Raw genomic sequence first — 26,662 nt, 5'->3', positions numbered from 1 at the left:
GGGGTGGGAGGGATGGGGTGGCTGGGTGATAGACATTGGGGAGGGTATGTGCTATGGTGAGCACTGTGAATTGTGTAAGACTGACGAATCAGACCTGTACCCCTGAAACAAATAATACATTATATGTTAAAAATATATATATAAATTAAGAAAAAAGAAAGTGAAAAGGCAATCCACAAACTGGGAAATAATATTCACAATGCATATGCCTGATAAAGGATTTTTATTTAGAATATTTAAAAATTCTACAATTGAACAATATAAAGAAAAACCATCTAATAGCAAAAAAAGCAAATGTGATTCTAACTGGTAACCTCAGGACAATCCACCAAGAGGAGCCTTCCTTATTAGATTCATGCCACCTCTCAGCCTTAAGAAGCCTTCTACTTCAAAAACCTAAGTCATCAAAAATGAAAAACCTCTAAAGAGTATAGATATTGTTTGTCTTGTTCACTGAGTCTAACACTGCTGGTACATAGATAGGTCCTCAGTAAATGCCTTTAAATAAATGAATTGCTTTTATTATAATTTGAATAAATTATATATCCTTCAGCTAAACTAAATGTTCCATTTCCACTTTTATAAATATACCTATCATTACTGTTCAGAGTATGGGTTTCTATGTCTCTTATTTCAACTTAAAACTCGAGGGTTCTAAGAGGCAATATAATGTAGGTCCAAAACATCAATATTATATCGTAAAAGATAATTGATGAGCAGTCTGAACTCATACAGTGTTATACTATTTTAAAGTATGAAAGCCTGTTTCTCATTTATATTTCTGAAGCAGTATTTGGAATAAAAAAAACCTTTTTACTGGTTCAGGTAATATTAAGTAACACAGACCAATCTCTGGGAGGTAGTTAAGACTTCTTTGGTTTTACCCTGATTCCAACTGCTCAGAACAAAGAAAATATAATTTATTTACCTGAAAGACTAATCAGAGCTAGGTGGGTTTTCCTTCTAAAATACATAAGATATTGTCTTCTGTACATAAATCCTGCCCTTTAACCAATCTGCCAATTGGCAATCAACTTGAAAATAAGATCTTCATTACTTGTAGAAAGCTCTGAGGATTAATATGGTTAGGCAAGATAGTACTTACGGTCCTCTAACAAAAATAGAAAATGTGGCATTACTGGTCAACCATCAAAATCATGCTCCTAAAAATATCCTATCCACTTGAATTAATATTTGGGCAACCAAATACATAAAAAAGACGTGCTGGGTATCTTAAAATGAGTATGTCAGTTAATTAATTCTGTGATCCCCTGCTACCAGCGGAGTACTGTACAATCTGTTATTATTCACTGTCCTATAGATCATCTGTTCTTGGTGCTGGTTTGTTCCAGGAAGAGAGACAGCTGCAACACTATATCCCTGTTCAACCTGAGGACCATCTGACTTTAATTGTAACACACAGCTTGATGTGGCTCTGGCTAGGAGAAGCCAAAGTATCGTCTGTAATAATCTGGAAAAGCAGAAACCTGCCAACAGAGGGCTGAAAACAGGGACTTGTGCTGTCTGGCTGCCTGACGGGCTGCAGGAAATATGATTAATGAGTAAGGTATAATGATATCAGGAACCCGATTAGCACCACAAAAAGGTCACAGATCAAAGTAGTATGCATTTCATGAGCTACAATCATTGCATAAAATCTGTGGACTTGAAGAGGTAAACCAAAAGGAGGAGGAGGATGAAACCCTTATGTGATAACATGCTAACAAATACATAAAATACCATACTAATAATTTAATCACTTACAGAAAGTGGAGAGGAAGTTATAAAATTAATCAATACAGACTGTACTGTAGGAACGCTTTGTTCATCACAGGTGTATACTAATATTTTTGAAAGTGTATGAGTTATTGAATTCTTTCATAAAGACACATGTAAGTAAAATCAAGTATTTTTCCTAATTACAAATTTCAAAGATCAGAGATGTAAATATTTGACTCTAAACTATGTTTGCATTTAATTTGCAATGGCATTTTTATACAGTTCTGTTAAGAATGTAAGCTTATTCAGAGCCTAAACTAGGAAGACAACATAAAACTCACAGGAAGAGGAATCACCGGCACAAATGTTTAATAAAGTTAATGGTTAGCTATAATAAATGTGCGGTTAGTATTGTGAAATACTATTTTGTGTATAATTTCATGGTCAGGCAAAACTGAAATCTGATTGAAAACAATGGGGTAAGTTGCTACCTTCTTTTCCATGGTGCCCTTGGGAGACCCATCCCAAATTGATGTGCTCTTCTGAGGTAAAGGTAGTAAGAGTAGAGATGGGAAGTACTATCAGGAGAGGAGCTTACCTCAATTTACACAATTAAATTTCCTTAACTGTCAAAATATTATTGAAAAGCTTTTAATATAACTTCTTCAGATGTCTGTTTGCCTTCTACTCTTTTAAAGCAAATTAAATTCTCTAACAAACCTCCTTGTACTCTTAATAGTACTAAATATGGTAATAATTAATAGAGAGCTGGTTCCCTTGAGAGTTAAAATTTGAAATATTTAAGAAAGCGTTCCAATAATAAAATGATCAGAACATGATTCAATTTTTTCTTAAAAATATATTCCTGAAGAATGAGGATGATTATTTATACCTTTCAAATATTACATAAGTGTTATATCTACCTAATAGTGAAACCATTTTTTAGAAATGGTGATTCATTTGGGATGCAGAAGAAACCATTAAAAAATGAAAAGACAAGACTAGGAGAAAATTATTTGCAAAACATATGTTGGATAAAGAACTTTTACAAACAATATATAAAGATCACTTACAATTAAATAATAAGAAAAACAACCCAATTAAAAAATAGGCAAAAGATACGAATAGTTTACCAAAGAACATATATGAGTAGAAAATAAGACTGTGAAAAGGTAGTCAGCATCATTTGTCATTAGGGAAATACAAATTAAAATTGCAATGAGATACCTACTAGGGCAGCAAAAATAAATAATATTCACAATATCAAGTCTTGGCAACTTCTTATATGACCCAGCAATTAAACTCCTAGGAATCTATCCAAGAGAAATGAAAACAGATGTTCACCCTAAGACATATGTAAATATTTATAGTAGCCTCAAACTGGGAATCCCAAATGTCCATGAACCGGTAAATAAACAAAAATATGTTATATCTAGACAATGGAATATTATGCAGCAATACAATATGATATGTTGTGATACATATGTAACAACATGGGTTAATCTCAAAAATATCATGCTAAGTGAAAGAAGCCAGGCACATAAAGACTACGTCCTGCATGATACCGTTTATATAAAATCTCTTAAAAAGGCAAAACTATAGAGACAGAATCAGTGGTTGCCTGGGACAAAAAGTCCCAGAGCAGAACCTGACTGCAAACAGGTACAAGGAAACTTCCTGGAGTGATATGTGCTCTCAAGCTGGATTGTGGTGATGGTTACACAACTGTATAAATTTATTAAAACTCAAAGAATTGTATACTTTTAAAGGTGAATTTTATGGTACATATATTATACCTCATACTTTAAAAGAGTAATCACTGAAAGAAAAAAACTATGGAATAACTGTACCTTCTATTGATATTCATGAATCCCTGGGTGGGGAGTGTAGAATCACACAACCATAGACAACTGTCACATTTAAAGTTTGACATCTCCTTCCGTATCTGTCAGAGCTAATCTTTGTCTTACACCCTCATTTTAACTGTAATCTTCCAAAATGCATGGGGTAAAAGTAAAATGAAACATGTACCTGAGGACTGCAATAGAATAATGTTTGGTACTAACTCCCAAGTGCCAACTGTAAGCCAAAGAATATTCTAGGTATTTTATGTACATAATTAAAATTTTATATTCATAATCTCCAGACTACATATGAGGAAACCAAGGCTCAGAAAGGTTAAACTGCCTCGAGTCCCATAATTAGCAAATTGATTTATCCAGGATTGGGAAAACTGGTCTAACTTCAAAGCCTATGTTCATTCCACCCTGCATTGCTTCCAGTATACATAAAATGTGAAATTTCAGTAATAAAGGGATTGCAGTTAGGATCTGGAAGACAGGATCAAAATATAAATGTTGGTATAAAAGATAAGAAATGTCACTTAGATATATAAAATGCAAGAATTTTCCTTAAGTGTAGATTAAAACACAACAGAATTTAGATTTCACTTTTTTTTTAAAGTAATCTCGACACCCAACATGGGGCTTGAACTCACAACCCCAAGATGAAGAGTTGCACGCTCTACCGACTGAGCCAGCCAGGCGCCCCTAGATTTCACTTTTAATATGGAGTATGACAGAGATATTACTTTTAAAAACTGAGAAAAAAAGCTCCTAGATCCCAAACTTTTATGAAACTTAAAGGTAAAATGGAAAAGACGTATTACTTTTTCATAAAATAATACAAGAATGCACATAAGAGAGGACTTTAAAGAGTTCACTAGGGAGGAGTGTGAAGAACACAGTGATTACTGTGCTTTTAAGTTTTCATGCTCTAAATATTATATGAAGATTTCCTTGAAAAGATACAAGGTTTAACTTGAGAATCTTGTTTCTATTATCAAAATGTGCAATGATCTTCTAACCTGGAGCAGAGAATTATGTTTTTTTTCCTGGTACAAGAAACTCATGTTGCATAAAGCATGTAATTCCAGTTTCACTTAATTCTGAATTATCATGTGCATATGAAAGTAACCTAAATTCTGCATAAAAGAATAAAAGAAACCGTTACACTTTTCAAGTCAATAAAATTTAATAAAATATTTATGGAAATTTACGAACTATTATGTCACTTTCAGTTATCGCTACCAACTATAGTTTTGTCCAGAAGACCAAGGGTTAATGATTATACCAACACATGAAAGATACTTTGAAAAAGGCTCATGACAGACAGAGTAGATGATTACTATCTTACCAATCTGTTTATGCGAACAAATTCTTCTGAGGTTTTGGCCCAAGGAGGAAGTTCAACATCAGACACTACTGTCCCATCATCCATCACTCCAAGATTATAATTATTGAAGTTGACAAACATCTCAGGGAGATAATAAAATTCCGGGATCAACTCCTATATAAAAATAAAAGACAATGTCATATTATATACTGTAGAATACTGACTAGATATTCATAAAAGGGCATGGTTATTTCCTATTGTGCAGAATTAGGACAAAATAAACATAGGGAATTTTTTTCTCTCCCTATCATAGCTCTAATACTAAGTCACTATTAAGGGAGACAGATCCCATCCAACCAAATTTGAATAACACCTTATTGGTTGGTTATATGCTTCCTTTCAGGACAATTCTCATAATCTCAAAACTTTTAAATACCAACATTTGAGTATTATTTGAGGTTGGACAAAATATAAACAGAGATTTACATGCTGTAATAGTAACAGCTTAAACTAAGTTTTTTATGAGGTATGCGAATTTTTGCCAGAAAAAAACCAAAACCTTTATAAGTATTAAAATGCCACTGCACTGGTCCCTTCATCAACCAGGAAAATATTCATTACATTTAGCCATGGTTTAACAATATATTTTGCTCAGATTTCAAAAACACTCAAGTTTAGTTGTAATATACTACCTTTAATAAAAGATCAAAATTTACAAGTACTCTAGAAAATGACCTGCAATAATTAACTTGGTAAATTAAATATATGACTTTGCTAAGAACATTTAAAAACACACTTCAATATGATATTTTATAAGCAGAAAAATGCAGCTAGTTAGGTTTTTGTGTACAATAAACCTCATGTATAACTATTTCAGAGGTCCTGTAGATCAGACTTGAAATCCAGTCTTGACATGGGTCAGTGACTCAGTAGTCTTTCAGATACCCCCTCAGGGCCAGCTATGGCAGGCCTGGCTTTCCAAACAGTTGAGTAAAACAGGGAGGTCATCAGATTTTGGACAAGGTCAGTATGAACTCTCCAGAGCAAAGAAAAAAGATCCAGCAGGAATTAAGCTATTATCACCTCCGACATCCATGTGAAATGTTGCTTGACTTTGAATTGTACATCCTTTGTTTACAATCACAATAATTAACTAAGCAGGGTAGAAATGAGTTTGTCCTCCAAATGCCTGACAATCACCTGATCATTAGACTTGAAAAACATTTAAATTGAACATATTTTTTTTAAAAGGAAGAACCCTCTTAAAAGTTTAACCATAAATAAGACAGTGATCACACAAAAATATTAAGATTTTCATTTCCAAAAATGATGCATACAGGTCTTAACTGTAAAAGGCGAACGACATATGTGTGTTATTTTATGTAACAAAAAGTTATATTCGATATATTTGAACTAACATTTATTGAGATGAGTCAGGTACAAAATAAACTCTTAATAAACCTTATCACATTTAATTTTAAGAAATTTACAAGGTATCACCTCCATTTTAAAAATGGGCTAAGGCTCAAAGAAGTTAAGTAATTTGCCTGAGGTTATGCAGTTAATTTATGATAAATTTGGAGCTTAGATTAAGATTTATCTAACTCTAAAGCCTGTGTCCTTCATCACCAAATAAGCATGAGTTCTACTTATATAGTATACATAATACTAAACATTTTAAATACAAGTTTTTAACATATATTCTAAGTAATTTTTTAAAAAGGTAAAAAACTTTTCACTCTTTCATAGTAACTGGCTCTCCTTAAAGATAAATAATGTATATATATATTTATTGTATGATATAATTAATCAAACAGAATTTTATAGTATCCTATAATTATTATTTACCCAAATATGAAGATAAGTTACTTTATAACTATTGTTAATTTGAAGTATGCATTCAATAAATTGCAACTTTGAGAAATTTTACCAAAATTATTATATAATTATTATAATATTATTATTTTCACTCCATATTACTTGTGCTAACAAAGAAGATTGTTACTTTTCCCAAATATTATTCTATAATAAGAGGGAGGACCACACCTTGTATATTAAAAATGTGATATTTCATAACAATTTTCATACAAATGAAGTCTTCAAACCTTCCTATGTATAGCACTGAAATTCTTAAAATTTTGTGTATTTGTCTCTATCGTCTACATGTGTCGTTTTACTCAGGTTGCTAAACAAATTGACAAAAACATATTTGTTCAAAACAGAAACGCTCTTCCTCATTCTTGTATAAGTTCTAAATTCAACGAACAGAAATATAGTTTGTTCCTGGCACACTGGATGAATTTAAATGACTTTGTTGCTTTAATATTGACACCTTACCCTAAAGATAAATTCACTTAATTTAACTAAATGGAGCAAAAAATACACATAAAACAAAAAAATTTTGATGAAAAATATAAAGAAAGCAATTTTAAACTTTTATTTATTTTTTAAAAATATTTATTTATTTATTTATTTATTTATTTATTTATTTATTTATTTGACAGAGACACAGTGAGAGAGGGAACACAAGCAGGGGTAGCGGGAGAGGGAGAAGCAGGATCCCCGTGGAGCAGGGAGCCCAATGCGGGGCTCAATCCCAGGACCCTGGATCATGACCTGAGCCGAAGGCAGAGGCTTAACTGACTGAGCCACCCAGGCGCCCCACAATTTTAAACTTTTGAAGTCTTTAGTGCACTATATTAAACTTTCAGATATCATGCTGGGAGGAAAGGAGTAAATCATCAATTTCCATTTAATTACCATCATTTTGTGAATTCCTTCTAAAAATAGATATCCTGTAAATCTTGTACAATGGACATTATAAAAATATTTCAAACTTTAAAAATTTATTAATTAAAAATAAAGTTTAATATTTCAATTATTTACTGATACCAACTTACTCTCTATTTTTACCTCTTACCCATACCCCTCCAATTTCAAGAGTAGTCAGTTCCAGAACATTTGCAATGTCTAGAGTGGAAGCCTCTTGAAGACATCTTTTTCTGTCTTTTGTCAAAGTCTAAGCAAACAGAGGAGATTATGTAAGGTGTCCAGGAAGCAGTATCAAAAGTTAGTATTTTTAAGGATAGAAGCTAAAGAAGAAAGAGATTGTTCCTAAGATTAGGGAAACAAATTTCTCAGAATCTATATGTAATAAGCTTTCTTTGGGCCTGAGGGGAAGAGGAGAGGGTGAAGAGGTGAGGACTGTCCTAGGGGACAGCAAATGGTGATCAGGGTCATGGCTTGCCCATACAGTACCTATGTATGAATTAGAAAAAGGCAACCCTTCTGGGCTAACATAGCCAAAGGGAACTCAGTTTGGTAAGTGTACTGCATGCTGGATTTCAGCTCCTTTTCCTTCCTTCAGTCAAGTGCCAGTACATACAATCTGCCCAACTGCCCAACATGGTAGTCTCATGACAGTGTATTTAGGGAAACTAATGCCCCTTGGCACCAGGGCCTTTAAAATCAGCAAATATTTCTTAACCCAAGCCTTGCTGCCTACTTCCAAAAGGCTATGTGTCTTCAACAATGAGGATATGCCCAATGAACAAGATGGACTGAAGATGTGAGGGCCAATTTTCTGAGGATCACAGACTGGAAAAGGAGGTCCCTGCTCTACTCTCTAATGACTGTGAATGAATTTCCTACTAGCCTGATATGAAAAAGATTTGGATTCAAATTGGGATATTTCTTATACACTGGAGGTGATAATTATGAATTTATACTCCAATAATAAAAAGACACCAATGCATTTAGTGATAATTACCTAAGGAGACAAAACGGTAGGAAGAATGCAGTATGAGCAGTAACACAAACACAATGTGCTAATTTTATTAATAAAACTTTCTAATGTATAGAATTGTTGAATCATTATATTGTACACCTGAAACTAATAACACTGGATGTTAATTATACTTGAATTAAAAAAAATACAAGTTGGGGCTCCTGGGTGGTTTAGGCGGTTAAGTGTCTGCCTTTGGCTCAGGTTATGATCTCTGGGTTCTGGGATCAAGCCCCACATCGGGCATTGTGCTCGGCAGGGAGTCTGCTTCTCCCTCTCCCTCCACCTGCCTGCCTACTTGTGATCTCTCTCTCTCTCTCTGTCAAATAAATAAATAAAATCTTAAAAAAAAATACAAGTTAAAATATTTTTAAAAATTTAAAAATAAAAGAATAAGTTCCTCTTCTTTTATTATTTTATTAAGCCTTAGGTAGGCTTATGAAGGGTAACAGAACACGTCATTTTCACAAACAAGTATTTATTTAGGTTTTATTCTTTGCAGAAAACTGTGTTAAGATCTGGGATATAGAGACATGAGTGTCTAAACTGCTAAGAGTGAAAGAATATATTTATTAGGACGTAATTGGCAGTAGGAACAAACAGCAGTCTAGGAATTCAAAAAAGAAAATGACTAAAAGTTGGGGTGGAAAGAGAAAGCTTTGGGAAAAAGAGCATAATACACTGTATTTCCCTAACATAACACTCATCAAACTGTACGTAATAGTCTGTTTGCTTGTATCTCCCTTTAAGTTGAAGGTTCCATAAAACTGAGGACTTTACCTATCCTGTTCACCACTAAACCTCCAAAACCAAGGCTCAGAGTGTAACACATATTAGGTATTCAGTAAAAATCTGTTGAATGAATGACTGAAAAATGGCATTTAAAATAAGAAACCAGAGAAGAAAGACGAGAATAGTCCCGACAGGGGAATATAGAGACTGAAATGTGCATATCACTTGCTTCTAATGATCAATGAAGAACGATTTAATTGGTTTAGAGAGGACTATATACATGCAGTGGGAAATAAAGTTGAAGATGTAAGTAGAATCAAAGTGTGGAAAGCCCTGAATGTCAGGCTGTGAAGTTCAGCTTTTTTTTCATAAGAAAAAAAATTTTCCCATCAGGAAATTTTAAAAATGAACATGAATTTATTTATTTAAAAGATTTACTGGGTGCCTGGGTGGCTCAGTCAGTTAAGTGTCTGCCTCAGCTCAGGTCATGATCTCAGGATCCTGGGATGGAGCCCCGCATCAGGCTCCCTGCTCAGTGGGGAGTCTGCTTCTGCCTCTGCCTTTCCCCCTGCTTGTGTTCTCTCTCTCAAATAAATAAATAAAATCTTTAAAAAAAATAAAAGATTATTTATTTGAGAGAGAGCGAGAGCAAGAGAGTGTAGGGGTTAGGAGGAGGGGCAGAGGGAGAGGGAGAATCTCAAGTAGACTCACTGCTGAGCGCAGAGCCCTAAGCCGCAGGAGGCTCAATCTCATGACCCTGAGATCATGACCAGGGCAGAAATCAACAGTTGAACGCTTAACTGCCTGAGCTACCCAAATGCCCTCCAAAAAATGAACATGAATTTAAAGTAAGATAAATGTTCCTAACAAATTAACAGTGAAGAGAAAGATTACTAAGAACTTACACTAGGTATCAAAAACATCATCAAATAAGCACGATTAGATTGAGTAAAGAAGTGAGCATATACACTTAAGACATATTACAACTTCATTATAAGAAAATCTGCATAAATAAATCTGTTGATGAGAGTTGAATACCCTCTTATTATAAAACAAATATACTGAACTCAACTGAGATACAAACAACATCTGACAAAAAAAGTATATATAATGCCTAAATTTTACTACGGATATAGTGACATTCAAGTATATACTTGCAGAATTCCAACTTAATCCTAAAAGTATCTTCCTAAAAGAACCATGCCTTAATATCCAAAAGTTAAGTTCAAAATTATCTCTTTTGACAGATGATATTTAGTAACATAGTCAAAAATTATGTCTAATACTTCTGATGTACATTTACAATGTGAAGAATGTTTTATATTCATCAGAACAGTCAACTCTGGATAAAAAACATATGCTCAGAAATTCTTTGTAACACCAGTAGAAAATGATAAGTAAACAACACTGACAGAAGACAGAGATATTTGTAATTCACATTTTCTTCTGACTTGCTGACAATAATTTTAATCTCTTTCATTTAATTAGATAGATGGGTCTTAGAGGCAGGTAACATGGTCAAAATGTAGTGTATCATCTCCTAAAATAAAAATCTGAAAGGTTCAACCAGAGGTTATACCATAGTTCAGGATAAGCCCATTGCTTTGATCACAAATCCTAAGGCTTTCATGGCATAATGACAAGGATTGGTTGTGACCACACATATGCTTTAGTTTTCTTTATTAAGATATGATCCCCACTGATATGGCCTCTGCAGTGAGGTTGTATGATTCTCCTAATAGACACCAATTCTATCCATTCAAATAAAACCATGACTTCAGTAATACCTGGGTAACCCCAGAAAATACTAATTTATGAACCCAAAGAAACAAGAAAATCAATACTAAAAATAAAACAAAAGATGCTACTTTAGAACTAGAGTTAAATTTTTATTCTATTCTTACTAAATTATAGAATCCTGACAACGCAAATGTAAGCATAATAGCAAGGTAACTAATTTAATGTATACTACTTTGGGGACACTGAAAGTAAAAAAGATATGAAAACAAAATTTTGTCTTTTCACTACTTGGAAGATGATATATTTTATGAAGGGAGAAAAAACCAAATAAGCTTTATTAATGAATAAAAGAGTTAACAAACAACACATTATGAAAAAAATAATGAACATGTTCCGATACATTTTGACATTCAAATATTTATTTTGTTAGCCCCAAAATGAGAAAAACCTTTTAAAAAAACCGATTAGAGTTGAATCGTAGCTATAAGTAACTTCAAATGGACTGCATATAGGAAAGTTTTCAAATTGATGTTTAAATTTAGTTTCTCTTTATTTGGTAGATAAAATGCCATTTTTTCCTTTAATAAAAGAAACAATAGCAATTTTTAAAATTAGAGAAGGAAAAATAATCTATAATCCTTCTAGACAGATCCAATAAATATCATGTGGTTTTAGATATTATAAAATTATCATTTCAAATGCATTTAAACAAAGAAAAATCATGAATCTTACAAACCAATAAATAATAGATAATCTGTATCAATCTAATACAGTAGAGAGAATAATTGGGTTTGAGTTTTGTCTACTCAACTTACTGGTCACATGCCCTTAATTTAATTTTTCTGACCCTTATTCACCCGCATTGTCATTTTGAAACACAGGGTTGTTGTGAGGCTCAGAATACAAAATTCTATAGGCATATATGATATTATTATTACCATTATTATTAATGTGACCCCTGACAAAAATCCAAAATTACAGACTCCACTTGACTGATACTGAAAGCAAACAGGTCATTCATGGAATTATGTCCATTCGTAAAAATATTTAACATAATTCTAAGGGCATTTAAAAAAATGTCCTTGTAAAAATAAAATGTCTACAAAAATATTTGAGACTTAATAAATTCCCACTAAATCAATATCACATTTAAAACATATATATTTATTTTTTATTAACAATGACAGTACAGCTTAACATGCCTCACTTTATGATGAAGACCCTGAATATTTTATAGTTCTCTCCCGCTTTTAACACGTTCTGCACTTCTATATTTGGACTGGACATCTTCACTGAGCTATTTGCTGTTCCAGCCCCTATCTTAAAGGAAATTGTAATTTGGGAAGAGATAATGGACATTAATAGTACAAACAACAGGCAAGGTGTAACTGCCATAAATAAAATGCCCACCTTAAACCCTTTCTGGAACAAGCTGTAAAATATATACATACAGACATACATATTGCTATGAGTGTGGGGGAGAATGGTTAATATCAGTGTCTGTGAACATATTAATGAACAGTCCACATTTTTAATTAAACAAAAATATCATAAGATCACCGGTCAAAAAACATATCACTGCTGATGTGTGTACATTTTTATAATTCAGGAATGCTGGAACATTTTCTAAGTGCCTTAAAAAATTTTTTTTCTTGCCTGGTATTTAAGTAGCATAAGAAAAATATTCAATGTTTCAAGTAATTTTTATCAAAGAACAAAATAATGGTTCATTGTGGACAAAGAGTACGAGGTTAAATGTTAAAAAAAATAGTACACACCTACAATATTTAACCTATTGATACATAAAGAAGGGTTAAAGAGATGTGGTAAATTGAACAAATCTGAAAGTTATACATAAGTTGTATATAAAAACAAGAATGAACAGATACATAGTTCTGTTAGAGTGTGAATGTTTTACATTGTTAATAGAGAGATGAGACAGCTTGAGCTCACTTTCATGCGGATGTGAGTATGAAATAGAGACTGAAGGAAAAATACAAAAGAAAGAAAGAGAAGAAAGGGAGGGAGGGAGGGAGGACATATGCCAGAAATGAACAAAGGATGTATGAAAAAGGTGGGATTTTAATTTTACTTTCTTTTAGCATTTAAAAAATTCTCTATTATTTAAAAATATGTCTGAAAACAGAAGAATAATGAGAATATTTTAACCAAAAAAACTACTGAATAATCAAAGTTTAAGCTTTTTTTAAAAAACAAATGTATCAAGAAATACATTTCTAGCAATTATGCTCTATTTGCTATAGCTAAACACTTTTTTATAAATGGCTCTAACACTGATGCCATCAGCATCAATAGAATGTATTATGGTAGAAGATGCTGATAGAGGAAAAAAGGAACCTAACTTATCTTCAGATTACAGACTCCTGGGATTTCTGAGGCAGTAGAGGGCAAGTCAAAGGACTCATGTTCTTATAAATCTCACAAGACACAAATAAAACTATTCTATTGTCATCTCCATTTTGATCATCTCCATTATTTAACAAACATGTATATACTTAAAACTTTTAAGATTTTAGTTATTTATTTGTCAGAGAGAGAGAGAGCATAAGCAGGGGAAGTGGCAGGCAGAGGAAGAAGCAGGCTCCCTGCTGAGCAGGGAGCCCGATGCGGGACTTGATCCCATGGCCCTGGGATCATGACCTGAGCCAAAGGCAGATGCTTAACAGACTGAGCCACTCAGATGTCCCTATACTTAAAACTTTTAAGAATTAGTTCTTTTTTCTTTTTTTAAAGATTTTATTTATTTATTTATTTGACAGAGAGAGCAAGAGAGCACAAACAGGGAGCAGCAGAGAGAGAGAGAGAAGCAGACTCCCTGCTGAGCAGGAAGCCCAATGTGGGGCTTGATCCCAGGGTCCTGGGATCATGACCTGAGCTGAAGGCAGATGCTTAACCACCACCCAGGCACCCCTAAGAGTTAATTCTTAAAGCTAAAACTCATTCATGTAATATTACTGATAGGCACTTATTGAAAAACTTATTTATAATCTCAGGATTTAATTGCAGTCTCTCTACTTAATTTTAAGTACGAAATATGCTGTATTAGCCCTACTCATTTTTAAGTTAATACGTATTTTACGTTCATTACTAATAATACACGATAAATTATAACATAGGTTTTTAAATTCAATCTCCAAGATGTGACCTGGATATCTAAGATGTACCAGTACAGGATGTCCACATAGACTTCTTTTGTAAAGCTGTTAACAGTAACAGCTCAATCTGTCTTAATTATAAAAATGCAGAAAATGAAACCAATCTCACCTCTTGGTTGGCAGATGGCATTCAGTTATCAGTTGTCTTGTGGACAGAAAAGCCCTTCCTAAAATATGAAGCATTAGTAACACCATTCCATGTGGAGCACATACCAACCTAGGTTTTGCTATTCCCTTCCAGCTGGGATGGCCATGCACTCTCCTCTTTCTCTAAAAACGACCTTTCAATGTCTCCCAGTCTCTTTCACTGATTCCTCTTTACTTGATATTTTAAAATCTATTTATTCTTGGGGCACCTGGGTGGCTCAGTTGTTAAGCATCTGCCTTCAGCTCAGGTTATGATCCCAAGGTCCTAGGATTGAGCCCCGCATCAGGTTCCTTGCTCAGCAGGAAGCCTGTTTCTCCCTCTCCCTCTGCCTGCCGCTCCCCCTGCTTGTGTGCTCTCTCTCTGTCAAATAAATAAAATTTTTAAAAAAACATTTAATAAAAATAAAATCAATTTATTCTTTCATTCATTCAACTAATATTCACTGATTACTAGCTAAATGCAAGGCACTGTTCAAAATGCTGAGGTTGGAAGGTAAATAAAACAAAAAGTCCCTACCTTCATAAAGCTCTAGTGATGGAGACATAAACAAACTAATATGTATGTATCACATCAAATAGTGGCAAGCACTATGTAAAAAGAAATAAAACAAGATAAGGGGATGCAGAATGAGGGTTGACGTGTGGTATTTTAGAAAGGATGTTCAGACATGTCCATTCTGAGGAGGTGACATTTTTGCAGAGACCTGAATGAAAGAATGAAATGAGCAAAGCAAATATGTGGGGGAAAGTGGTTGAGGCAGAGAGATTATCATATGCAAAGCCACCCAAACAGGAGTGGACTTGGCATTTCTGAAGAAGAGCAACAATAAAGGCAAATGAGGCTACAGTAGTGTAAAAGAAAACAATCAGAGAGGCAGCCAGATAACCAGATAGGACCTCAGTGGCTACAGCAAGAACCTGAATTTTGTTCTAAGTTAGATGAGCAGTCATTGGAGAGATTGGGGCACAGGGATATGATCTAACTTACAATATAAAAAGATTATTCTTGCTGTTGTATAGAGAAATACCACATGGGGAACAGGTGAAGTGAGAAATAATGGCCACTTGGACTAGGGCCCTAGTGATAGATGTGGTGTTAACTGGTCAGATTCTGAATATATTTTGAAGGTTGAGAGGATGGGCAATGGGATGTGTGTGAAAGGGAGGAATCAAAGATTGTAAGCTTTTTAAAGGCCTGGTGCTGTCTTTTATTAACATGGTAAACACTGAGGGAAGAGGAGGACTTTTTCTTTGAGTTTGATATTGGACTTGTTCAGTTTAAAATGCCTATGAACAGGGGCCCCCGGGTGGCTTAGTCAGTTAAACATCTGACTCTTGGTTTCACCTCAGGGTCGTGAGATCAAGCCCCATGTTGGGGTTGGTGCTCAGTGGGGAGTCTGCTTGAAGATTCTCTTCCTTTGCCCCTCCCGCACTTGCTCGTGAGTGCTTCCTCTTTCTAAAATAAATATATAAATCTTTAAAAAATAAAATGCCTATGAACGTATATCTAGTTCAAAAGGAGCTAGATATATAAATCTAGAATTCAGGGGAGAGCCATGAGATAAGGTGCAAACACCTAGGAAAAAGGTATCGATACAGAAGAGATCTAAAAACTTGAGTCCTAAGGTACTCTAACAATTCAGGGTATGAAAGCAAGATAATGCAGTAAAAGGGAATAAAAAAAAAAAGGTAAGAAGATAGCCAGGAGAGGGTGAAACAACAACACAATCCAGCAATTCCGCTTCTGGGTATTTATCTGAACAAAACAAAAACACTAATTCAAAAAGATCTATGCGCCCCTCTGTTTACTCCAGCGTTATTTACAGTAACCAAGATACAGAAGCAAACTATGGGTCCACCAATAGATGAATGAAGAAAGAAAATGTGGTGTGTGTGTGTGTGCATGTATGTATATAGATAGGTAGGTAGATAGGAGGAATGTTACTTAGCCATAGGAAAAAAAAAAAGAAATCTTACCATTTGTGACAACATAGATGGATCTAGACGGTATTCTGCTAAGCGAAATAAGTCAGATCGAGAAGGAAAAATACCATATGATTTTATGTAAATATGAAGTCTAAAAACAAAACAAATGAACAAACAAAAAAATGGAAATAGACTCATAGATACAGAGAACAATCTGGTGGTTGCCAGAAGGAGGGGGAGGTGGGGGGCTGGGTGAAATAGGTGAAGGCGATTGATTAAAAGGAACAAACTTCCTTTTGGGGAAGGTCGGTGGAGCATGTAACTCTTGATCTCTGAATTGTGGGTTTAAGCCCCATGTTGGGTATAGAGATTACTTAGAAATAAAATCTTAAAAAAAAAAGAACAAACTTCTAGTCATAAAATAAATAAGTCATAGAGATGCACTGTATGGCATAGGGAATATAGTTAATAATATAACTTTGTATGGTGACAGACGGCAGCTACATTTATCATGGTAATCACTCTGTAATTATATAAATGTTGAAGCATTATGTTGCAAACCTGAAATTAATATAATATGTCAACTATACGTCAAATGAATAAACAAATAAATAAAATAAACAACTTTAAGTCTTTCTATCCCTTATAGTAAACCAAATGCTGAATCCTAGAGAACTAACCCATCCCTTGAATTTATCCCCTTAACCACTTCACTAGTTGAAGCTCTTATCATCTTTCCCTTTAACTAATTGTAACAGCCTCCTAACATTTCTCCTGACCTCCAGCTCTCATCCTTTTTTTCCCATCTCATCCATTCTTTCCCCAATGGGATCTATTTTCCACACTGTTGCCAAAGCTCCTTCTTTTATAGTAGAGCCAGTTACATGGTACTTCTGTTCAAAAATCTTAAATGGCTCCTCATGGCCTATAGCAGGGGACTGTAAACCATAGCCCATTGGCCAAAAATGACCTGCCACCTGTTTTTGTAAATAAACTTTTATTGTAATACAGTCACACTCATTTGTTTACATATTGTCTATGGCTGCTTTTATACTACAGTGGTAGAACTGAGTAGCTGGGACAGAGACCACGTGGACTGCAAATCAAAAAATATTTATTATTTGGCTATTTGCACAAAAATTTTGCTGAACTGACCTATAGAACTAAGCCAAATATCTTTAGAATGTTACCAAGAATCTTCATATGGGACCACAACTGCCTTTTAGTGTCTCTCCATTTTTATGTTTCCTACACACATAAAGCACATAAGACCAAGTTAGCAGACCAATAAACATTCCCCAAGGTGCCAAGCATTTTCTCTGACTACATTCATGTCATTTTCCTCGCTCAGAATTCACCAAGTATTAATTTAATAAATATTTAATTTAGTGTCCACTATGTTCCAGGTAGTGCTTTAAGCTCTAGGAAAAGACCAATGAGCAAAAGAGTCCAATTTATGCTGTTATGGAGCTAATGTTCCAGCAGGATAAGACATACCAGGCAAATAAATATATTTATGTCAGATGGCGAGTAACATGAAGAAAAATGAAACTGGAAGTGAGTAAAAGGGCTTGGGGTAAGGGATGTAATTTTAAATGGAGAGGACAGAGAAGTTCTTACTGAGAAGGTGACATTTAAGCGAAGACTTGAAAAGGGTGAAGGAATGAAGCTATCTAAAGGAATTTTTCAGGAAAAAGGAAAAGTAAAAATAAAGGCCTTGAATTGTGAAGATACTGGAATATTTGAAGAATACCATGGGGGTTCTGCTCGGTTAGAACAGAGTGAGCAAGGAGGGAAACAGAACAAAAAGAAGTCAAGAGCTAATAGGATTTTGGAGGCAGAGGTAGATGGCATAGAGCCTTGCATTCCAGGACTTAGGCTTTTAACTCTCAACTGGGAAACCAGTTACTAAAACGGCAAAGACTGTAAGAAGATCACATTTGAAGGAATAAAGGAATAAAGATCAGGAATTTGGTTTTGAACATGTTAATTTTGAGATACATTTTATATATTCAAAGGGAGATATCGAGGAGGGAGTTAGATACCAGGATAATGTACAGGCTAGAGACATAAATCTGGGAGGTTTGTTAGGACTCTCTAGCATCCTTTAAGATACAAGTCCAGTCTCACTCTATGAAGTCACCCACAACTTCACCTCCCCAGTCAGAATTAATTTGTGTTTATATCTTATTATGCCACTTTTCACTAAGTTATATTAAAAATAGTTTATATATACCTGTCTTTATCATCAGAAGGTATGTAAAATAAAGAACTGTGTTTACCTTACCCTTTTACTCCAAGTGCTGTCTAGTATGTATTGCATGTGATAAATAATCAATAAATGCTGACTTAAGTATGTTTTTGAGGATTTTAGTTCGGCTGTCACAGGAAGTTTTCTGCCTGAAGGCAGGGAGCTAGATACTTATTTCCTAACTAAACTTGTTCTTCTGTGTTCTCTACACACATGTCCAAGTCGAATTTAATTTCTCTCTCTGTCTCTCATCTTACAAGACCAATCAATCACCAGATCTCAACAGTTCTTACCTTCTAAACACATAATTAAATTCACCTACATTTCTCTACTACCATTTCCACTACTGAGTTCAAGACTCCACTGTCTCTCCCCTAATTGCAGCTTACCGATTGCTTCACTCTTGCTCACAGTGTAATACATACTCAAACACCAACCACAGTGTTCTCTTAAAACCACAAAATCTGGGGCGCCTGGGTGGCTCAGTTGGTTAAGCGACTGCCTTTGGCTCAGGTCATGATCTCAGGGTCCTGGGATCAAGCCCCGCATCGGGCTCCCTGTTCTGCGGGAAGCCTGTTTCTCCCTCTCCCACTCCCTCGGCTTGTGTTCCCTCTCTCGCTGTCACCCTCTGTGTCAAATAAATAAATAAAATCTAAAAAAAACAAAAAAAAACAAAAAAATCCCCACAAAATCTGTTCGTGTCTCTGTACCTCAACCCTTTCAATGTCTCCTTATTGTCCCTGGATAAATTTCAACCTCCTTACCAAAGCTTATATGGCCCCTCATGTTAGGCCTTGGATTTCCTCTCCTCTCTCCTTTTCATTTCTGAGGCTCTATCTAGGAGCCCACATAGCCTTAATTATACCAAATTGCTGGGACTGTTTTATTGTCAGTATCTCTTCTATGGAGCAAGTTCATCAAAGGCAATGACTGTGTCTTATTTGGTGCTGTATCACAACCAGGGCCTGATAGTGCATAATTAAAATAAAAAGTTTAAAATTAAATATTACCTCAGGACTCCCTCAAACTTTTTACTCAAATTTTACTAAAATTTTAGCATAGGTTTTTTTAGTACTGTATTATTGTCCTAAATTTTGGGCTTCTGGAGAAGTATGGTTCTCCATTAATCTTCATTTTAGATTTACATACTATTGTGCTCCATTCTGAAATAATGAACCTAGGTGGTATTTATGACTCCTTCCACTCTTCAATCTTTTTTTTTTTTAAAGATTTTATTTATTTATTTGACAGAGAGAGACACAGCGAGCGAGGGAACACAAGCAGGGGGAGTGGGAGAGAGAGAGAAGCAGGCTTCCTGCTGAGCAGGGAGCCCGATGCGGGGCTCGATCCCAGGACCCTGGGATCATGACCTGAGCCGACGGCAGACGCTTAACGACTGAGCCACCCAGGCGCCCCTCTTCAATCTTAATTATTAATAATTTCTATAGGAGAGAAGGAAAAGAATTTAAATTGAGCAAGTCCGATTGTACTTAATCATTAAATGTACTGACACTAAGGTCCCTGAAATGAGTATGTTGCCTCAGAGCCAGGGGAATAATCAGTGACATGAACTGATAGAAAAGCTTAGATATTTATGTAATATTTAGATGTGATTACCTAGTGAAATTCATTCAATTTTTATGAGTCCATAATTTGCTTCACAGAATTTGGTCATAATAGTTCAGTAATCTATTTTGCACTTCAGTTTCTAAACTTAAGTGAGTTTTTTTGTTTGTTTTTTAGAGAGAGAGGATGCACATGAGCTATGGTGGGGGGGTACATATCGCAGAGCAGAAGGAAAGGGAGAGAGACGCTTAAGCAGGCTCTATGCCCAAAGCAGAGCCTGACCCTGGGCTTGATCTCACAATCCTGAGATCATGACCTGAGCCAAAATCAAGAGATGGATGCCCAGGCATCCCTTAAGTGGGTTTTTAAAACTTGAAACACAGAACCTGCTGGGGATTTTAAAATATTATTTATCACAATGATGATTCTCCAACCCAATTTTAGCATATCCTATTTCAATCCTCAAGAATACCTATTATTGCCACTACCTATCAATATTTAGATGAAGTACAACATCAGGAACATTGTCCTAAGCATACAGGGCTTGATACAGTAGCCATTAGCTACAAGTGGCTATTCAACACTTGAAATGTGGCTAGTCTAAATATACATGTTATTATAAATATAAAATACATACCAGATCTCAAAGACAGTATGAAAGAATATATCTAATTAATAATTTTATATTGGTTACATGTTGAAATAACAATATTTTGATACTAAAATTAATTTCACATGGTTCTTTTCACTTTTTAAAACGTGACTATAAGAAAATTTAAAATTACACATGTGGTTGGCAATTGTGGCTTGCATTATATTTCTATTAAACAGTAATAATCCTACTTTAAAAAAATATTTACTTATTTTAAAGAGAGAGAGAACAAGAAAGAGCGTGGGGGGAGGGACAAAGGGAGAGGGAGAGAGAAACTCAAGCAAACTCTGGGCTGAGCATGGAGCCCGAAGTGGGGCTCTATTTCACAACCATGAGATTAGAACCTGACCTGAAACCAAGAGTCAGATGCTCAACTAACTGCTCCACCCACACATCCAGAACAGTAGTAAGCCTACTTAAAGAGCTGATCAACACTTCTAACAGTTTATCCAGGCAGAATGAAAAGCATCATCTAGGGTCATATCTGAAATGAAACCACCAATGATACCCGAAAATACAAATGATCCCCAGAACTCTAAAATGGTAAGTCATGCTAAAATTCAAAGACTACTTCAGTAAAATTTAATAGTTTTTTCTTCCCTGAAAAAAAATAATTCACTAGGATAACCTTTTTTTAGTAAGTTATCCTCTGAGTATTAGCAGAATGCAAGAAATAGGGTTTCTAAGATACTAAAGTAACAGTTCCCCTTCAGCACAAAAACAGTTAAATACTAGAAATGTTATCACATTATTATTTTTCCCTGAAAAAAAATTAATCTTCTATCTACCTCACAACACTTCATTTTTGTTTTTTTTTAAAAGATTTTATTTATTTATTTGACAGAGAAAGAGCATAAGCAGGGAAAGCGGCAGAGGGAGAGGGAGAAGCAGGTTCCCTGCTGATAAGGGACTCCATGGAGGGTTTGATCCCAGGACCCTGGGATTATGACCTGAGTTGAAGGCAGACGCTTAGCCGACCGAGCCACCCAGGTGCCCCTAAAGATTTTTTCTTTAAGTGATCTCTATACCCAATGTGGGACTCAAACTTACAACCCCAAGATCAAGAGTTGCATGCTCTACTGACTGAGCCAGCCAGGAGCCCCACAACATTTCATTTTTGTAAAATGTCATGAAAACATTTTAGAAAATGTATACCATATTCATCAAGCAAGGTATACTTTAGAATATATACTCAATGTATATTGAGTATACTCAGTAACGTGATTCTCACCACCCATATTTCACTATCCTCTGTGTACTGTTTAACATTTTTCTTATTATTTCCAGAAACCTCAACAAGACAATACAAATAAAGATCACACTATAATTAATGATTCCATCTGAAATGCAATGTAATATCTCAATGAAATATTTATACTACTATAATGATTTAAATGTGCTTTCTTATACATTTATTCTTATACATTATATTATCATAATAACTTAAATGTGCTTTCTAAAGTGTTAAAATGTAACACTTTTAAAAGGGCAGGATACAAGAAAAGAAGCAAGATTAAATACCTCCTCAGTTGTTTTTTTTTTTAAAGATTTTATTTATTTATTTGACAGAGAGAGACATAGCAAGAGCAGGAACATAAGCAGGGGGAGTAGGAGAGGGAGAAGCAGGCTTCCTGTGGAGCAGGGAGCCTGATGTGGGACTCGATCCCAGGACCCTGGGATCATGACCTGAGCCGAAGGCAGACGTTTAACGACTGAGCCACCCAGGCGCCCCCTCCTCAGTTTTAAAAGGACCATCTAGCCATGTATAAGGAGGCTCTTTAGCCTCTGTAACCATGTATTACATACTTTTTCAAAGTACTTGAAAAGTTGTAGGGACCAAATTAGTTATCAATGTAGAGAATGTAATTTTTCAATGTCCTATCTACCCTACAGGTATTTTACAGTTAAAAAAAAAAGGAGACTATACATATTGGTTATAAGAGCAAGTAGGCTTTAGCAAATAGTCCTGAAGAAAATTTCTCTGCCTCTAAACATAATTTAATAATATTTATCAATGAAACTATATTTTTATTCAGGCCAAATCAACTTGACACTTGAAATTTTTAAAAAAATTTTAACTTTTTCCTTAACTCTGTACTCTACTTCTTCATATAGATGCTTTATATAACACAGCTAGGAAGCCAGAAATTAAGTAGCACAATAGCAAGAACTGAAATTCTATTATTTGTCTAGTAGTTGGAGCTTTTTTATTAAAGCCTGCTGGGGCATTCAAAAGAAAGTGAGATGAATTTAAGTGTTTATTATTTGTGAAGGAATAAGAAAAATTAGGAAGAAAGCTAAAGAAGTTCATATGGGTTTTATTTTTTTGTTTTTTAGTTTTTAATGTTGCAGCTGTTTTGTGTGGGTTTTTAATTTTTTTTACAGGTAGGGTATTTTAAGGTAAGTGTTTGGGAAAATGGAACTAGACTTGTGCTAACTGAAGAATCTTGACAGAAAAAGGCTTGAGATTTAGGAAAAAGAGATGACAGAACTACACAGATCTATCATATGCACCTTTTGTCTAACAAAGCATTAAGAAGGAATGTCTAGTACTTAGAGGTAGAAAGTTGAAGATATATACTATCCATTTATTATGGAGCAGGAAAAAATAATTTTCAAATTCATAATTTTATTTTTGTTTAAATTTCAAGTACCAAACTTAAGTATGAGGTTATAACTTGGTCATGAGATGCTTAACAAATGAAAGAATTAACAAATTTTTAAAAAATCATGTCTTCAATTTGATAACAAAAAAGTTAGGCTTATCACTGTTTTCCTATGTCCATATCCCTCATTACTTCTCAAAAGAGTTAAATAAGTAATTCAATAGCTTTGAGATTGGAAGAATTAAAAAATAATTATTAAATCTATTACCTATTCTGATTTACTGTTATCTAGTTACCCATTTCAAAATCATCTACTGATTTTTTTTTTTTTTTAAAGTAAGCTCTAGGCCCAAAGAGGGGCTTGAACTCACAGCCCTCAGATCAAGAGCCACATGTTCTATCGACTGAGCCAGCCAGGAGCCCTCTACTGATGACTCTTAAAGAATATGATATATAATTTCAAGAGTATTTCAGAGTACATTATTTGCAATATCAAAAAATCCTATAGATGTCCCAACATAAAAGATTATTTCTGCATATGATGTAATCTTCTTCAATAAAATATCTTTGATATAAGTAATATTATGCTCTACTGTAAGATAAAGTATGTGAATACATTTTATAGTCTTCAAAGTACCACACCTAAAAGATATAATTATCATTACTAAATTTTTTAAAGGTACCCTATAGTAACATAAACATTAGCAATGTAACTTTTCCTCTTTTAAACCCCAATATTTCTTATATGGTGCCTATCATTTTCTTATATATAAATATAAATATTTATATATAAGTCATATTTCTTTATGAGACTATAAGGAATTTCACATCCATAGGCATATCTCATTATATTCAACAGCATCTAGAGAAAGAGACAGTATGTCATGAAAATAAAATACTATAATTTCTGAGGGTAGAAACAAAGATCTAGTAAGGATTATGTTAGCTATTATGCAAAGTTTTTGATTTCTTACAGTAGTGAACATACATATAGATAGGAGAACTTTTCTTTTCCCTCAATAATAATGTAACCTTATATCAAGCAGAGTCAGGTATGAATTTAGAATTAGTAGCATGTAAAAGATTAAGAGACATGGGATCCTTAAAATAAAATGAAGTAAAATAAAATTAAATAAATTAAAAGTCTGAGAGTCTTCTCATAGTATTTTTCTGACTATTAATTTTATTTATTGAGTTTGTAATACCATTGAGCATGCTACCTTACATTCATACTACTGTATTTTTCCTTTAAAAAGATTCCAAGGAGGAAAAAAACAACCATTCTACAACTAAAGAGAAAGAGACAGGGAGACATATGACAGGTAGAGACAGACAAAAAAGAACAGAGAGACAGAGACAGACAGAGAGATGCTATACAGTGGTTCTTGGCCATTTAATTAAAGCCTCAGCCTTTGAGGCTTCTCTTCAGTAAATAGTTCTATGCTGCAAGAGAGAAACTGTCAACATTCATTCAACAAAGAACACAATGGGAATAGTAACTGTAAAATGAAACATGTCTGTACCTTAATATCAGATGTATCACGCTGACAGTTTCGCCAAGCTCTGGAAATTGATGAAAAAGTTCGATCTGCATGATCAAATTTCCCTCCTTGCAAATTTAGAAAATAAGTTGTGAAAGGTTCCTAAAAAATAAGCAATTAAAAAAATCCGTATGTTTCCTCATGCATAAAAACATGTTTTTTTTATAAATTATTACATTTAGATACTTTAATGACTAATAGACATTAGCCAGCTATATATAAACTAGGTACAGAATGGGAATTATATCTAAATTATTATACTAATGTTCTTAAACTAGTTTTGTTTCAAAAGAAATACTTCCAAAATTTGGCATTTGCAACATTTTTCAGACTCCCTTTTCAAGAACAATTTATTAATAAAATTCAAACATACATTAGACTGCATTTTCTTCATAGTACAGGGAAATAGTCTAATATGTAATTTTCCTATTGTTATGGCTCAATATTTAATTTATGATTAAGAAAAGAAAAATGTTTGGAAGATTTAAAAGCCTCCTCTTAGTTAAAGAACACTTAAACACATATTAGTAGATAACTGCTTGAAATTAGCTAAGCACTATAAATTACTTCTAGGATTTATGTCTGCCTGTACCCTTCTAACAAGCTTTAATTAATGATGTGCTGCTAATGCTTTCCCAAAGAAATTACTTTCTAGTAGATGAATCACCTTTCAATTTTACAGAAACATTTCTTGTTTAACCAATATATTATCAATACACAGTAGCCTTGGTGTAATCTATAAACATAACTTATTCCATTTGGGGCAATTGAAGTTCCTAAAATATAGGAACACATGCTATCTGAACAAAATCTTATTTAGTTCTTATTTTAATATACTACATTTGAAAATAACATATGTTACAATTTAGGATCTGATGAGATATCAACCATTTGAAGAGGCAAATTTAAGAAAAATATTCATATAATTCCAGGTGAAACATTTTTAAGGCTATTCTATAGCAACATGTTATCAAATACATACCAAATGAGATAAAGAGATATTTATAATTAGAAACCTAATCACTGAAAAAAACTTAGCATTCAAAAAAGATGCCAACAACTTTCAATCATTGAGTATTTTCCACAACACTGAATTTAGTTATTCATGGTTTATTATTCAAATTGAACTTACTATTCTTAGCAGCCATGCAAGAACAAAACTTGCAGTTGAGTAATGAGTACCATAGTGGAACTTTGGAACTTGATCATCTTCCCATGATTCATAACGCTCTGCAAAGAATGCTGCTCTTTTTGGATTCAAAGCTCCTATTGGCTGCCAATGTGGAAGAAAAAGAAAACAAAACAAGAACACATAAATGTAATCATCTTTTATTTCTTTCTTCAAATGTCATCCTATTAGCAAGTGAAAGTCAATTTAAATATACACATATACTCTATTGAAACTAAAACATGGTGCTACATTCAGAGTGGATGGAAAAATTTTTTCCAAAGCAGGTTAAACATACACATGTAAGTGGAAGGAGAAACCTGTCATTTCTCAGTGAAATGTTGAATACAGTTTCTGTTGAATACAGGTTTTTAGTCAGACCATAACAAGTATTTTCATAAAGACAATTACATGAAGTGAATATTAGCTATATAATAGTTTGGAAAGCACCTATAAAATCCTATTTAGTTAATTAGAAGC

General features: G+C 34.0%; 1 protein-coding gene across 5 annotated transcripts in view; it reads right to left on the bottom strand.

The window, feature by feature from the left end:
- The window catches only part of LRBA (LPS responsive beige-like anchor protein), a 741,906-nt gene that overhangs the window by 133,964 nt on the left and 581,280 nt on the right, over positions 1 to 26,662 (bottom strand). For all 5 annotated transcript variants that reach the window (XM_028125276.1, XM_028125281.1, XM_028125278.1 and 2 more), the window contains exons 45-47: positions 26,147 to 26,287; positions 24,997 to 25,116; positions 4,915 to 5,067 (exon numbers count right to left, since the gene is read on the bottom strand). In XM_028125276.1, the coding sequence (XP_027981077.1) occupies positions 4,915 to 5,067; positions 24,997 to 25,116; positions 26,147 to 26,287 (414 nt within the window). The remainder of the gene's footprint in view (positions 1 to 4,914; positions 5,068 to 24,996; positions 25,117 to 26,146; positions 26,288 to 26,662) is intronic.

The sequence above is a fragment of the Eumetopias jubatus genome, unplaced genomic scaffold, assembly GCF_037043125.1.
Source record: "Eumetopias jubatus isolate StellerSeaLion01/CBP00866 unplaced genomic scaffold, mEumJub1_p1.0 scaffold_2, whole genome shotgun sequence".
Classification (NCBI taxonomy): domain Eukaryota; kingdom Metazoa; phylum Chordata; class Mammalia; order Carnivora; family Otariidae; genus Eumetopias; species Eumetopias jubatus.
Note: the sequence above shows the minus strand (reverse complement) of the source record. Positions and strands in the feature narration are given on the sequence as shown.